The 17149-nt window shown below is 34.6% G+C and overlaps 1 protein-coding gene across 1 annotated transcript in view; it reads left to right on the plus strand.

Moving 5' to 3' along the window:
* The window catches only part of Vps60 (vacuolar protein sorting 60), a 64289-nt gene that overhangs the window by 22411 nt on the left and 24729 nt on the right, over window positions 1–17149 (plus strand). The window contains exons 3-5 of the mRNA XM_090381848.1: window positions 3248–3294; window positions 6349–6442; window positions 13393–13464. Coding sequence (XP_090237974.1) covers window positions 3248–3294; window positions 6349–6442; window positions 13393–13464 — 213 coding nt within the window. The remainder of the gene's footprint in view (window positions 1–3247; window positions 3295–6348; window positions 6443–13392; window positions 13465–17149) is intronic.

The following is a 17149-nucleotide window of genomic DNA, read 5'->3' on the forward strand; positions in this document are numbered from 1 at the left end:
ATTTCTTTAAAAATTTTAGTAAGAATAATTTGCATTCCTCTGAACCTGTAGGTGCTAGACGATATCTGACTTCAATTTGGATTCAGTTCATTAAAATTTATGAGATGTAACATATTTTTGGAGAAAAAAATTAATAGCTTAAAATTTGTTGTCAAGTATAAGCAAAGTTTAAATAATTTGTTTTGGGAAAATATTACACAAAATTCAGCATCCTGTTATATGATTTCTACCAATTTCTTGATCACAATTCATTTGGAGAATTCTGGGGTTCATATATTGTTGGAAACTGGAGTAATTATTAAAAGTATCTTCACTTGGAGCTGTATTTAGCTGAATTCAGGTGGGGAGAGAGAGAGAGAGAGAGAGAGAGAGAGAGAGTATAGCATCCCTCATGAGTGTTATTTTGACTTTTAAAATCCAACACAGCATATGCAAATTGGCATGTGAATACACACTTATACATACACACTTGGCATGTGAATCCAATAAAGACCATATAGATTGATGCATTATAACTAGAATAATTGAAGTCCTGTGAGTCAAAACTCTCCTAATCAGCCAAATCAAGCACATCACTACAGGCTACCAAAAAGTAAGGAAATTTGAATCAAGACTGTCTTGTAAGTTCTCCCTAAAGATGCAATTTCAAGATTAAAAAAAATCACTTCTTAAACGTTTTGATCATTCTTCACAAGTGAAAATGAATTGTTTAGGAATAAAATTCTTGAGAGTTCCTTTCAACATACTAAAAGAATATGAAAAGTATATTACCTTTCAGTGGTTGTTGATTTTTTGTAGTGTTCGATAGTAAGGAGGCAACTCAAGATCTCACTTGATGCATTATGGCCTAAACTGCTGATACACTGTAAAAAATCAAATAACCAGCAACCATAGTGTGAGTGCAAAGAGAATGAGGAGAAGGAAGCCTAGAATGATAGGATTGGAGGTATAAACAACTTAAAAGTATTTATTTGTTTGATTTTTAAATAAATTGGGATAATTATTTAAAAAATATATTTGTGATTTAATTAAACTCTTTTTTTTTTTTTTTTTTTTTTTTTTTGATGCCTTTGGTTTTCATTTGCATAATTCAAAATCTAACAAAAATGTGCTATGGCATTAAGACCTTGGTAGTAGCAAGTACCCTTTGGTACAGACAACTGCACAAACTTAACTACATTCTGTAGTGTCCATTATAATTATTGTTATACATGATAATCTTTTGACCTCATATTAGATAAAATTCAGTGGGTTTAGTTTGGGGGACATGGTGAGGCTAGTGAAGAAGGAATGTTATCCTTTGGTTTTCTCATATTCCTTTTAGTGATTTTGATATAGTGACATTATCTTTGTTGTAAAGGCCTGTGAAGTGTATAAGCATCATCTGTTGGGTATATTTCCATAGGTATGCCAATTAGTTTGCATCGTCAAATCTTTATCTATCTGAATCAAGGATATCTGGTGGTTTCTTTTTGTAATCTTATCTCAGAAACTAACATCACTTCATTTGGTACAGAGGATCTGAAATTGTGATTTATGTATCTCCACCCCCCCACAAGTCCTTGATTATATAAGTTGTGCTGTTTCTTGTATCATTTAAGGAAGCAGTATTTGTACTTTGATAATGAACATTAGGGTTGAGCATATCTGTGATATCATTAAATAGGATGACATATATTGTACAAGCGAGTATGGCAGTAGGTTGTCTTTCAATATGGTGTTTTTTCATTTTTTTTGGTGTATCATTTTAGTGTATTGTCATGAGTTTATTTTTGAAAATATAGCTGACATTTTCATCATCGCAAAATATGAACTGGGTTTAAAATAATTTTTCTTGAATTTTAAAATTATGCATAAATATCATGTTTAAATAATCCACCAAGCTTACTAGATTAACCCTTTGTGGTCCAGCATTATTTTCACTGTTTTCTCCATGCATTCCAGCTCTGTCAAACAAATGACTAGTTAAAATGTGATGTTCAAAAATTATTTATTTTTGGATTTACATGAGCTAATATACAAAACAGCAAGACAAATAGTTTAAAAGCTCTAATAATATTTCTTCTTCCTGGAAGCAAATATTCACAAAACCTTCTATCTGGATAATTGACAATGTTTTTAATTTTAGAGCCCCTACTTTGAGTTGTTTCTCCTTTTGTGGTGGGCAGAGATGCAACGTATCCAAATATCTGTAGAAATCTCTTTCTACCAAATATATTCTTGAAAAATTTAATTCTGTCTGTCCATTTTTCAGACCATTATTTCTTTATCAATTTTTTCATTTAGTCCCATGTCGATAACTCAATCTCCTTTAACTCATTTAGTGAAGCTTAAACCCAAGTCACACTATATGGAACAGTTGAAAACTATTTTATTTGTAAGAGGATCCTTTTCTCCCCCTCAGTTTCTTCAGAAAGTTCTAAAAATTTCTCAATTTCACCATCAGAAAGGTCTTTACTAGATCTTGATGGTATGTCTAAATACTTTAAACAGTATAAGTTACACATACTTTGTGACCTCTACACTAAAAAAAACAATGACATCTGTAATTAATAATTGAATATAAACATCAGTAAACATTCACTTAGTTTTCAGATCATTTATATGAAGTATAATTGGACGGTAGTACAGCGGGGAAAGCAGATTTTATAATTGGAAATGCCAACAGCAACATATTGGACTTGAGAAGGACATTAAAAAAAAAAAATATATATATTTGCCATAAACTATTGAATACAAACATCAGTTTAGTTTTTTTAGATTGAAGTATAAATAAATGGCAGTACTCCGGGAAAACAAATTTCATAATCGGAAATGCTGACATTTGTGCCAGTTGAGACATTCAGACTTCATGACAAAAAACAAAAAACCCACACTGCCCATAGTTAACAATTGAATATAAACATAAAATAGTTTTTCAGATTGTTTATATGAATTGTAAATAGATGGTAGTATAGTAATTGCACCAGTACAGCTGAAAAACAAATTCTGTAATTGGAAATGCTGATGAGCACAACATTGGAGCGGAACTGGAATTTTACGATGTTGTGCCCAGCATGACATTGGACCACAAAGGGTTATTAATATTATACCAGTAGCTTGCCGTCTTTTATATAGGGAAGGATACTCTCAAATAATATTATTAGTCTACCATTATGATGGTGTGTATAAGAGAAATTAGACACAGAAGGAAGAAAGTTTGTTTGTGTTGGAATTTCTGGGTATAATTGTAATTTTTATTTTACAGAATATGGTAAAACAAAAGGCCATGAGAGTATTGAAGCAAAAAAGAATGTAAGTACAAAATGGTAATAGTTCACTTTAAAGTCTATAGAGTGTGATAGACATACACATATTCATATAATTTTTTTTATAACTTTTGAACTATAACATATTGTCTCCTTTTTTTTTTTGTCAAATGATTGTTTTGAGGTAATGGAAAAGTGGACAGTCAAGAACTCTGTAAGAAGGCTTCAGTTTTTTCTTGCATGTACAAAAAGAGAAAAATAGTCCCGTTAAAAAATTGTTTGGTCACAGCAGCATTATTTTGAAATGTTTCGGAAGTTTGATTCTCATCACAGATATGAAGAATATTTTTATTTATCACTTGGAACATGTTTTCACTTGAGCTGTAGTTAGCTGGTCCGAGTTGTGGATGGAGATTTTCCTCAATTCTGCCCCCATCCGACATACATGCAATTTGCAGACATATACCAGTGCCTTTTCTCAGTTACCTTGGTACTTACCTATGTTAAGCAACACCATACCAACAGTTCAGTTCATGTCACTGAATCATGCCAGATGCAGGTATCAAGGTAATAAAAAAATTTGGCAAAAGCTCTTAATATTTTAACTGGTTAATTATATTGCATCAGAATGGTATGCAGACACGAACTGATCAAATGTCAATGTCTTCTTGTCATATTTGAATTTTAAAAAATGATTGGCCACATTACTCAGCTCTCCTAAACATCTAACTTATTATCAGCTTCCATCTAACTTAGGATCTTCACACTACCCAAACATTTTATGAGGACTGTTCAGGGTTTTAATAGGGATTGAGTAGTAAGCTCATTCTTAACTCTGGAGTCCTGTAATATGGTATTAGGCCTAGGGGCATTGTACTGTGTGATAAATGTCATGCACCACTCAGCAGCAAAGGATTGCATTGTACCACAGAAGCAAATTTGGAAAAACAAAATGTTATAAAATGGATGTTTACATAGGTCCTTCGAGGCTTGAAGCTGATCCAGGATCTGTCTTGGTGTGAAAATATATGGACTGTATGGAAAAAAATAATAATAGAAAAGTTGACAATTTATTAGCAGTTAACGTTAACACAGGTAATTGTCCTCTTTAATGTGAACATAAGCTATGGCCTCGAAGGGTAAAGGTTGGCTGGCCTCTGGAGATAACTGTAGTGCTCACTGGAGATATCTGTAGTGCTCCCAAGATAGAAATTAATTGAAGAAATGTAATGGTGGCGGACAAACTGGACTGTTCAAATTATTGACGAGTTCAGTTTTGTCCCCACCTGCACGTTTCTTAGGAATATCCAGGTCTGTTTCCATTACAAGTTCACATATTTCATCTTATTTATATATGTGTTTTCAGTGTATGGGATCTGTGGAGCATATGTAGGGTGTTTCTGTATGATCTTGCTAAACTTTGAGAACATGTTCCTTTGTGCACAGGATGAAAAATATTCATGTGGACATACATCTATAAACCTTTCCCTTCCAAGATTTAGATTGTTTTCGTTGAGCAAAGTTAAGTCAAGTTAAATATTTTTTACTAAGTAATTAATGCACACTATAAGTGACCAGTGAAAACTTTGTCTGCATCAGAGCAAGTGTTTAAAGTGGTCTCCTTGAGTAGCAACATGTGCTTCAGTGAATTCCTAGTGTTCCAGTTTGTTTGACAACCATCTGTTATCAGAGAACTTCTGCATTGCAAACTGGGGTAGTGTAGGCAAAGCCTTGAGGTGTCCCATAAGAAGAAAGCTAGTCCCATGAGGAAGAGATTGCCATGCTTGCTGCCGCTGAGGTTGAGCTTGGTCCGGTGGGGAGAAGGAATATCAATCAACTCCTACAGGCTAAGTTCCCTCATAGGACAGTAGAGGCAATCAAAGGAAGATGCAAGAATCCAGCGTACACTGCACAAGTACTAAGCCTGCAGCAGTCTCGTACAGTAAGTAGTCCTATTTCCCTTCCTCTTTCTGATTCTACCCCTAGTAAGATGATACAACCTTGGTCAGCTGTGCGACCCCACCCGAAAGGGCCGGGGCAAGTGCACAGCGTCAGTGCCACCGGGGTTGACTCTCCAGGGCCTAGAATGAGTCGGGACTCTGTGATGGATACCGGCTCAGGACTGGTCCCTGGGGAGGATCCTCAAGTGACGCATCCACCTCCAGAGCCACTAAGGATCTTGTCTTATCCCCCTCCTAGTTCTTCAGCTTACTTACCAACTCCACGTCCATCGGTGGAAATGCTGATCGAGAAGGAGATTTTTGAAACATTAGATACCAGCATAAAAGACAAGCTACGTGAAGAAATGGTTAATTCCCTTATAGTTTTGCCAGAAGAGGTCTCTAATCACCGACATTTAAAATCGTATTTATCAGAGGCAATAGAAGGAAAATTAGATTTCAGTGAGCTAAATCAGTATGTTAAATCTATTTTAATGGGCTCAGATACCACTGTTAGAAGACCACCAAAACAAGGAGGTAGTGAATGCTTTATAGAGGAGAGATTAAACAAAAAGAAACATTTTAAATATTAAAATTTAAAATTTTATTATAAATATTAAAAACTTTTAAATATTTATAATATTTAAAAGAATTTATATAGACTTCCAAATTTTTCAAAAACTAATTTTAGGTGGTTTATATATTGCCCAGAAACTCATTCCAGAGTGAGTTTCTGGACATTATACAATCTTTCAACATGGCACCTGGTAGCATGAATGTATTCCCAGGAGTGCCTGGTCTACAGTAAAAAAATTTCAATAGCATGCATACAGTGATACTTTTTGAATTTGCCATATATTTTAGATACATTTGTCTAAATGGTATGTGTGAAGATTTTTATAGTTATAGTGAATAATAATGGCATTCCTTAAGAAAAATTGTTGATGGCCTCTGTCCTAAACTATAAGATGTTAAAATGTATTGATTGTATACACTAAAAAGGAAGATTTAAAATCTTGGTGCTTGTAACTAGAACGTGAACACCATCGGAAAAAACCTTTATTATTTCTATTTATTTTTTTGAGTTATCTTAATTAGAAATTAATTAAACCTGTATATGCTTTGTTTGTTTTTCTTAAGTATTGATATTTTCTGTTTAGGTATGAGACACAGCGGGAAAATTTAATGCAACAGTCTTTCAACATGGAACAGGCAAACTTTGCAACACAGACATTGAAGGACACAAAGACTACAGTAAGCTGTTTTAATATAACTTTAATTTAAATGTAAAGGACTTCAAGCATGGAGAAATAACACACATGGAAGTTTCTGCTAGCAAATCTTTTGCTTTTATCATTTATTATGGTATGACAAACAGTTTTTACATTTAACTGAAGTTTCCCATTTTCCCTAAGTTGCCATGATGTTTCATTACATAGCTTAGTCTTTCCACTGCACCAAATGCACTCGCATTTCTTTATAAACTTTATAACCATTCATATATTAATTGATATTTATTAAGTCTTAATTTCTTATCTTCCATGGAAAAAGATCAGGACAAGGTGTGAATAAAAATGAATATCAAGATGTACGCATTAACCATGCTTGAGTCCTTTAAACTGAAATATTTCCAACTGGATACTTAGATCATTTGATAATTACCATATTTACCAGACGAAAAATGCATTTTTCCCCCTGGAAAATGTCACCTACAATTCCCCTGCATCTTATGGCCTGAACATTTGCACATAGTGTTTTTTTTTTTTTTTTTTTTTTTTTATACTCTCTTTTTGATCAGATTGTATATTGGAAGTGTAGCCAGTCCTATGGCTAACCTACTAACGTGGGTGGAGAACTGTGCAAATCAGAAATTAATATACAGTTTTTAAATTTTCCCTTTTATCAAAAATATAAAATTCCAAATTTCAATGTGGTGAAAACTCACACTTCATGTGTACTGGTTTTTAGCATTTTAAGGAATGTAAGGTGTTAATGAGCTCATAATATTGATTCAGTAAATACAAACATTTATTCATTAACCTATAGTAAATTTATTTTATAAATAAAATTGCTTAAATTTATTTTAATATAGTTGTGCAAATGTATACAGTAAGTCATTTATGTAGTTAGCAGAGATCTTGGGTTATGCAGATCAGTAATGAGGGGTTTAATTTGGGTAGCTTATGGATATATATGATATATAACCCTAGGTAGCATGCAACACACTTCCAACACATGTGACACTCTGCAGGAAAAGGTTGGCTATCCTTTGTTATTGCTTAGCATATCTGAGTGAGTCTTATTTATCCTTTATTTCCATGAAAAAAAAAAAAACACTACAACCCTAATTCCTTCCAGAATTTTCTGGGAAGTATTAGATTACTGGGAATTAGTATATAACTCTGCCTTATTCAATATATGAGAAATCGAATAATACCACCCTATCCCCTTTCTGTTAAGATCTACATGTGCTGTAATAAGCAGTGCAATTAGTCTGAATTACTGGTATTAGTAATTATTTGATTGACCATATGTGACTTTGAGAATCAGTAATCCCTTCTATAAATCAATGAGGAACTAGAGGAGTGAAAAAATAACTCTTTAATTAATAACTTGTGTTTCTGTGTTTTGTGTGGTAAAATAGTTTTAATTATTTTATAAGTAGCAGAAGTAAATCTGGCTCTAAAATTCTTTAGATTTTTTAAAAATTTTGTAAATTTCTAAAATAATTTCAAATCAAATTGTATATTGAAACATTTATCATAAGACTTTTATTTTAAAATTTTTATTCTTAAAGTTTTATTCATAAACTTTTATTTTAAAAATTTTTTAAATATATTTTTGCCATGTATGCTTCAGATATTCCACAGGATGTCTGTGTGTGCATTTGTGCTTATGAAAATATCTACTACCTGTTGGGGTGAATTTTGTTTTTCCTGGTTTAATGTTAATTTATAAAAAAAATTATATTTTTTTTGATATACTTCATATATCCACTATACTGTCAAAATAAAATAAATCAAGGAGTGCCCAGTTTTAAATTATTTATTACCTTTTAATTGGAAGGAGAACTTGGATGCACCAGTTACACATCGCTGCATTGTGTTAAGAAGTGTAGTAAGAGCAAATGACCTGAAATTGTGAAAATACAGGGTTTCTTTTGATACAGACCCAGATATGGACTGGGTCTGTATCAAAAGAAAAGATATAAAACATAAAATCAAATAATCAAACTATTATTTGATTTTATGTTTTCTTTGTTTCAAGCATTTTAAACAAAATCCCTCGAGTGGGGAGAAAAAAAAAAGGAAAGCTCTAAATTTGATTACAATCACTCAAGAATGTGGAAAATAGATTGAATGTGTTACTGAATTATCCTCATCACTACCAAAATAGTTATGCCTATTCTGCCTTTGCACATCATTTAGAAAAAATCCTGGGTTTGCATCCCATTAGAGTGAGAGAAAGTTATTGTTTTTTTTCACAACATGGATAAGTTAGCCAGCTTTGGGCAGTAGCTGAATGGTTTCTCCTTTAGAAACAGGCAAACTTATCATGATATACATGCAACTGACAGGCAGAATACACCACTGCCTCAATTTCTTAGTTGCATTGGCACAAAAATGCAGAAGAATAAAATGAATTTTTTGTCACATTGTTTAAAACTTCCATTTTTTTTCCTTCGAGCAATTGTTTTTTGTGTTTCTGTATTCATTCCTTGGCCATATTTACCATGTGAGACTTTGTTTATAGTGCCCTCTACACTGTTTCAATTAATCAACATTCCACATAACTGATGAAACCAAACTCTGGTGAACTCTAGGTTTACGGCCAGTAGGATTTTAACTTCTGTATACAGTTGTAAATTGTATACTTCTGTACACAACTGAGCAGACTTGCTTTTGTAATGAGTATGGCACTACTTTCAGTATACAGATATAGCTATATTGGAGAATTTTTGGAGAGGCCACCTGTTTGAAATTAGTGCAATACCGATCAACTGATTGCAAAGGCAAGTTTTTTTTCTGCTGTGAGAATGAAGGTCATTGTATTATTTGTGAAGTTTAAATTATATATGCAAAAACAGATTAAAGGACAGTGTGCTGGAAGAATCTTATAAGGAAAGAAATGTTACTCCTTTTTGCATGGATTCTTAAAAAATGTGATCATTGTTTCAAGTGTCAGATTACTTTCTTAATATTTCTGAATTGTAAATTGTGCTGGATATTAAAGTGCCAGATTTTACAGACTCCTTTTAAATATTTCTTCTATTTTCTTATCAAAAAGATGAAAATGTTGCAGGTTGAACTCGACTCTCTGTTTTCTATTGATTACTGAGAATCTGAACATTTTTATGTAAAAGGCTTCTTTGAATTTCCTTCTGTTGTATTGCTTATATGTAGAAATGATTCTAGTGTTGTTGAAATCACAAGAGTCACCACATTGGGAAGAATGCAGGGCTACTCCATGCTTTCCTACTGCTAGAAATTTGCAGATAAAGGAACAACTAGGTGACAGTGATCACAGTCTACTAATGTGGGATTTACTTAAAGATGTAACTACCATCAAGGGTAAAAGGAAGGGTTTTTGTTTTCGTAAAGTGGTCTCTGGCAGTTTTTGAATTCTATGCAGTGGGATCAACTGATGTTAAAAACAGTGAATTCTAAATGGGAGACCTTCAGGGAATTAATCCTGGAAGCTACTAGGCTTTTCATACCGACTAAGAAATACTGTTCAAGATTTAGGCTTAAATGGATGTCAGAGGAACTAATGAGGCTTGTGGCAGAGAAGAAAATGTGTGGGATGCATATAAATTAGCAGGTGACAGAAGCCTACGGCAGATATAAGCTAGTCTGTAATCAAATCTAATTAGGCAAGTGAAGGCTGATTACGAGAAATCCTTGGCAAAGGATCCAAAGGAAAACAAAGACTTCTTTACTTATGTAAACTCTAGAAGGAAGGGGTAAATCAGATTGGTCCCCTTCATGTTGGTGGTGCAACTGTTGATGATCCTGCTCAGATAGCTGACAAACTGAATGAGTATTTTGTGTCTACATTGACACACAAGAAATTCTGTAAGGAAGGAGAGGACAGAAATTTACTAAACTCTAACAGGAAATTAATGGTTTTGTAATAACAGAGAGCAAAGTGGAGGGGAAATTGTTGAAGTTAAACATAAATAAGGCGAGAGAAGTAAGCAAACCCTTGGCCATAATTATGAGAGCATCCTTAAATTCAGGGGAGGGCCCCATGGACTGGAGATGTGCAAATGTATTCACAATTCACAAAGGGGGTTCAAAGAGTGATGCAAATAATTATAGGCCTGTTAGTTTAACTTCTGTTCCTGGGAAAATAATGGAGTCACTGGTTAAAGAAATGATGCAGGATCACCTAGACAAGACTGCAGTAATAGTTCAGACACAGCATGGGTTTGTTAAGGGGAAGTTTTGTCTGACCAGTAAGTTTAATGTTGACAAATGCAAAATACTGCATATGTGTAGCAGTAATCCAAGAGAAACATACCAACTGTGTGGTACTACACTCAGGGAGGTGGAGAATGAAAAAGACCTGGGGGTAATTATGCAGTCAGATTTGAAGTTCTCTGAGTAGTGCAGACGTGCTGCCAGAGCAGGTCATGGAGTATTTTTGTCAATGATATATGGGAATTTTTGTAGCAGAGACGAGATGATTATACCTTTGTATAAGGCAATGGTCAGGCCACACCTTGAGTATGCATACAGGTCTGGAAGTCTCATTTTAGGAAGGATGTAGAGTTGCTAGAATGAGTACAGAGAAATGCAACTAGATTGTTGAGAGGAACAAAGGGGTTCTCTTGCCAGGAGAGGCTTAAATTCTGTCAGTTGCAGCATCTGGAGACTTGGCACCTGCGAGGTGATTTGATTGAGATGTTCAAGGTCTTGAATCGCGTGAGCAGGATTAATGCTGATGGGATGCTTCCACTTGCTGAGATTAAGAACCTGAGGTGGCATAGATTCAAATTGAGGAAAGACAATTGTAGAATAGATGTGCGGAAGTATGCCTTTAGCCAGCGGGTAGTTGATTTGCTGGAAAAGACTTCCATCTGTTGTTGAAGTTTATAGCTTAAATAAATTTAAGGCTGAACTACAAAAACATTTGGAGTGACAGGATGGGTGAAATGGGAAGGTGTTTTTTTTTTTTGGCTGATGCTTTATAAGCTTGCTTTCTTGCATTATGCCTCAACTAATGCTAAATGCTAATAAACAAGAACTTTCCAATGTGGATTGTCTTTACAAATTCTGTAAGCTCTTAGGGTGAAGGACTATAAAATGCCGATTTTTGTTGAGAATGGATGGCAGGATTTGTAGCTTAATATGATTTCTGTATCAGTGGGCTTCCTGTAAACTTCCATATGTATCTCTGAGGGTTTTCTTGTGAACAGGATGTCCAGGAAAGGAAGTTTGCCTTTGTTTTCTATTTCCATTTTGAATTTGATTTTTTGGTGGTTGTTGAGAGCCTCAAAGAATTTATGTAGGTTTTCTGTACCATGGTTCCAGATAGCTGTAATATGATCGACATACCTGCTTCAGAATATAGATTGACATACCTGCTCCAGAAGATAATCTACAACAGGAACTAAAAACAATAACAGGCCATGAAGAATGGATTTCCTCACCACCTTATCAACAAAGCCATAAAAGACACCTCCAAGACCATCACACAACCCCAACCCAGCAGGGATGTATACCGTACATACCATCTGTCAGCACTAAAATAGCAAAAGAAGACAGGAAATTTGGTATCTTTGCCTTTTTGCAAAAGTTCAGCCTCCATCAAGCAGATCATAAAACAACAGCCCAACAATCCTAGAGGTCCTATATATAAAATAGACTGTAGGTGTGGGGCTAGATACATAGGAGAATCATACAAATGTCTGTAATGCAGAATCAAAGAGCACAAAACAGATGTACAATATGGAAGAGTTCAAAATTCTGACACAGTCCTCCATGCTTTCCAGTGTGGTGACACTTGGGATCTCAACAACACCAGAATCCTTTCTACAGATAGGCAGTACAACAGAAGGAAATTCAAAGAAGCCTTTTGCATAAAAATGTTTGGAGCCTCAGCAATCAATAGAAAACAGGGAGTCGAGTTCAACCTGAAATTTTTCATCTTTTTGATAAGAAAATAGAAGAAAGGAAAACCCAGGAAAAAAATAGGCCAGAGTCTCGAGGAGTAGTCCACATACAACCCCTTCCAGACCACCAGACCCAGTCTGCACACTAACCCTGATGTTCAGAGTATGAGAGCAAATGTCGCTTCAGGCTTTCACTTCACAAAAACTCTGGATCCAGGATAGAAAATCTGGCACAATTCTGTTGGCTATTGCAATCAATCCCTCACCTATAAATTATCTGCTGGCAGCACCCCCTTGACTGTATGCATATCAGGTTTCTAGGTACATCGGCAAGAGGAGTCTGTTAGCAGGTAAGAATTTAATCTCTTTGTATTTACCTAAGATTTACTCAATTGTAATATTGGTAATTATGTTTGTAATATATTCAAATTTGTAACCCTTTCTATATTTATTCCCCTAACAGCATGGTCTGTGATGGTGGGTATCAGTAAGATACCTGAAACATCACCTTAATATATAGTAGTTTAGGCGAATTGCTCAATAAACTATATTAATATCATGTGGTATAAGAGTGGTATTAAATATAGTAATAATCGTAATAGAAAACAACCAAGTAACATCCTTTCCTAACTATATTATAATGTGTATAATATTTGTTGATAAAGAAAAAAACACATTCATGTAGATGTATTATATAAATTATTTCAAGTATTAAAATGATAATCAAGTATTTTTTTTCTTTTATAATTTTAAACTATCAAGACTGAATATAATTTAGAGTTGTTAATTAGGAAAAAAAAATAGAGATACACTTCAATATGGCTATGTTTATAAATTTATAAATCTGAAAATTACCTATTGTGATCACTTACATTTTGAAATTGTTAAAAAAAAAAAAAAAAAAAAGAAAAGAAAGGAGTGCCACCTGCAGTTTATGAACATGATATTTTACGTTAAAAGTAAATAATACATAATTGTTTTAATCAGTGAAGAACATGTCAAATGAAATTTAATTTCACTTTAAAGTCCAGATTTAAAAATAATTAGATATTTTTGAAACTAAAATGCTTGCCAAATTTTGTTTCAGATGGATGCAATGAAACTAGGTGTGACAGAAATGAAGCGTGAATATAAGAAAGTAAACATCGATGACATTGAGGTAATTTTAAGTAGCTATTACTGAATTAAAATTTAATCATGTTCCTCAATATATGATATTTTTAATTTAAATTATAATAAAGGAACTTCTCAGTGTTAAAATTTTATTGGAAGGAGCTATTTTATAATAAAATTCAAGTCAAATGTAAAATTTTTGGTATGCCATGCACACACTCCAAGGTATTATGGTAGTTTTTCTTTTTATTAAACAAATTAAAAGTTATAAACTAATTTTAAATTACTTTTCATGTTATGAAAATAAGAAAAGTGTATAGCATTGTTTCTCATTATAATTTATTTCATTATAATTTGATTAAAAAATATATATGATGAGAGAGAGAGAAGAAATATCTGAAGTTAAACATAATACGAGGGCTATTTAATAAAGAATGATCATAATTTTTCATGAACAACCGTACTGCTTGCTATTTATAGCTGAGCTTTAGAATTTAAGACTGAACCAAACTGAATCACATAGCAACTGTACATTTGACTCATGCACATGGTTTGATCTTGTCAGTCGGTCAAGTTTATGCCTATTCAGTTTCACCTACATAGTAATGGATGTGACATACGAGGAACAGTATGCTGCTCTCAGATTTTGTCAGAAAACAAAATTTGAGATCACCATGCCAAAAGAGGCTTATGGTGAATCTGTGCTTCTGTGTGGCACATCTGGCAGGTGGTTTAGAATGTTTAAAGATGGACATGGTTCAAGCACAAAAATTGGCGGTGCTGGAGCTTCAACCACTGCCGTCACCACAGAAATTGTGAGAGAAGATTGTCTTATAACAGGAAGGCAACTGTCAGATGTTAAGAATATCAATGGAAGCTATTGAATGGTATTCTCCATGACCATTTATGTATGATGTGTTTTTTTCACTCTGGGTTCCAAGGCTACTCACACTTGAGCAAAAGTTAATTCACAAGGAATTTACTTTTTGACAAAGTCAAAAAGAAAAACCTCCTTGAAAATTCACAAGGAGGTTTTTCAAGAGCTGCAGTGGATGGTTACTGAAGTTGGTGAGGTTTTGCACAAGGTGATAATGTCTGATGAGACATGGCTTCATCTTTTCAACCCATAGAGTAAACAACAAAACTCTGTTTGGAAGTCTATGTCATTGCCAACACTAAATAAATCGATCAGCTACTGAGTGCCAGGCACTCAGGATGAAGGGTCTGTAGTCACAAATGGTCGTTAGTGTAGTATCTCAGATAGAGAGCTTTATGGTCTGAAAAAAGTTTCTAGTACCCCGGCTTGGCCTAAAACTGAGGAACTAACGAAAACATTGTCTATTTGAGTCTTTCCAATTTTTGTGAATGACAAGGGTGGGAGAAGCAACTCCAACTTCTTCTTGGAGAAGCAATTGAAGTCTTGAGGGAGAAGTGACTGGCAGGTGAGGGCCTTGCAAGACTCTGCGCAGGTGCCTCCCCACCACTGCCACCTCAACACTGGCTCTCTGAGTACCTCCTTGTTGGGACAATTTCAGCTTTGAAAATTGTTAAAAAATACTTCTCGTCACAAAATTTATAAATGACCTTTATAGAATTATTAACTAACAATTTAGCAACCTTTTTGTCCCCAAAAGGAGAGTTACTTAGTACAAAGAAGCGCGATATCAAAGTGCAAAAAAAAAAAATTGTTTTTTTAATTTTAACACAAAAAAGTAAATAGTAGATTTCAGTCGGAATAGTTTTCCCTTGATAAGCATCGAATAACGCATAGCTGATGTGATTTTTAAAAATCTTTGCTACATCAGTGATGGAAATAGAGGGGGGGGGACACGAAAATTACTCACATTTTCCTGCCTGGTGCTGCCATTTTTAATTTTAAAAATATTTTACAATTATATTTTAAACCTACCCGTTGAGCTCTTCTTTTTTTGTTCCCCCCCCCCCCCGCATTTCTCAAACAAATTTTTGTCAACAACGATCAATATGGCATTATGTTGGCTCACATGATGTGCAACCAATGCAAAATTTCAAGTCAATAGGTTGAGTGGTTACAGAGATACAATGCTGTGATAGACAGACAACTGAGTGACATTATAAGGGTCCTTTGTTAGACTGCGGACCCCAAAAACACAAGAGTTGTGGCTTTTGCAGGAAAGGTTATGGTCATCTTTTTTTATTTTTTATTATTTTTTTTTTTTTTGCATTCAAGGAATGGTTTATCAGCAAGTTGTGTCATGTCATAAGACTGTTACGGGACCTTAATACATAACTGTGCTGCACACTTTGCAGGATCGCATTCATTGCAAATGATCACAACTGCACACAGGTGGATGCTGCATCATGACAATGCAAGACCTCACATTTCTCATATTGTAGTCAAGTACTTAGCCAACATTAGTGTCACCCTACAGTCTTGACCTTGCGCCCTACAATTTTTTATTTCCAAAGTTAAAGAAGGAGCTGTGAGGAAAATATTTCCAGCTGTCAGAAGAAGTTGCAAATTAGTAAAGGTTAGTTCCCCTCAAAGTAGTCCAGTAAAAGCCTATTTAATCCATAATGCAGCTAATATTTGGGCCCAAGCTAGGCACAGTTTTGGGGCCCTAATATATTGCCTGAATATATAGCTAAATTGTAATATAAATATTGGAATTCTCTATTGCATGTTGTAGGGGCCCTGGGGCTGAAGTCCCCCAGAGTCCCCTCTTATGGTTCTAATTATGAAAACAAAAGTCCATAAAATTTAAAAAGAAATATGGCATTATGATATTAAGAGTAGGAGACTGGCAGAATTACTTAAGAAGTACAGGTCACTGTTGAAAAAAAGCTGTGAATTAGGGTTGAATTTGAAAGTGTCTGCATTTCTGCCAGACACGATAGGAGGGAGTTTATGATAAGAGCCTTATCGATCAATTCGGCCCTGGAAAGATTGTGCAAGGCTCAAGGGGTAGAATTTTTTTTCAGCCTGGTCTGTACTTGTTAACAGGAGCGACTGCTTCTACAGGGATGGGATACACTTAAATAGAAAGGGTGCAAGAATATTTGTTGATGTTATCGAGGCAGTTTTAGGTGCGTCGGAAAACTGCTAGCTTGGGGGGATACAAGGACTAATAGATTAACAGTAGCCACTGGCAGAGGTGAAAGTGATTCTTGCACTGCTTCTATTGGAATGAACAGCATCCTGGAAAACAAGATGCAGGGTATTTCAGAGACTGCTGGGAGTCATTGCGGTACGAGTAAACACATGGTTTGTGTTAGGGGAGCTAAGAATAAGAACAGGTGCATGTATACTTGCATGTACACCAATGTTAGGAGTTTGGTAAATAAATTTGATGAATTTGAGGTATTGCTCAAAACATCAATGGCTGATATTGTTAGGATATTAGAGACATGGTGTCACACAGATAAAAGGAATGCAGAACTGGAATTTGGGGAGTACAATGTGTACAGGAAGGATAGGCAGGATAGGAAGGGAGGAGGGGTTATGCTATTAGTTAAGAAACACAAAATCCAAGGAAGTGAAGCCAGTCGACATTGCTCGACAGTGCAGTGTCGAGTCAGTTTAGTGTGACATAAGCATTGGGAGATCAAAATTGAGAATAGGAGTGTGTTATAGGCCTAATGACTCTGATGAGTGTAATAATACACTGTACAGGGAAGAGTGGGCCAGTAAATCAGAGAGTCTTATAATGGGGGATTTTAATTTCCCAGATATTGACTGGAATTTGTGGGTT

The sequence above is a fragment of the Mastigoproctus giganteus genome, chromosome 9 (genome assembly GCF_048544385.1).
Source record: "Mastigoproctus giganteus isolate SK-2022 chromosome 9, ASM4854438v1, whole genome shotgun sequence".
Lineage (NCBI taxonomy): Eukaryota > Metazoa > Arthropoda > Arachnida > Uropygi > Thelyphonidae > Mastigoproctus > Mastigoproctus giganteus.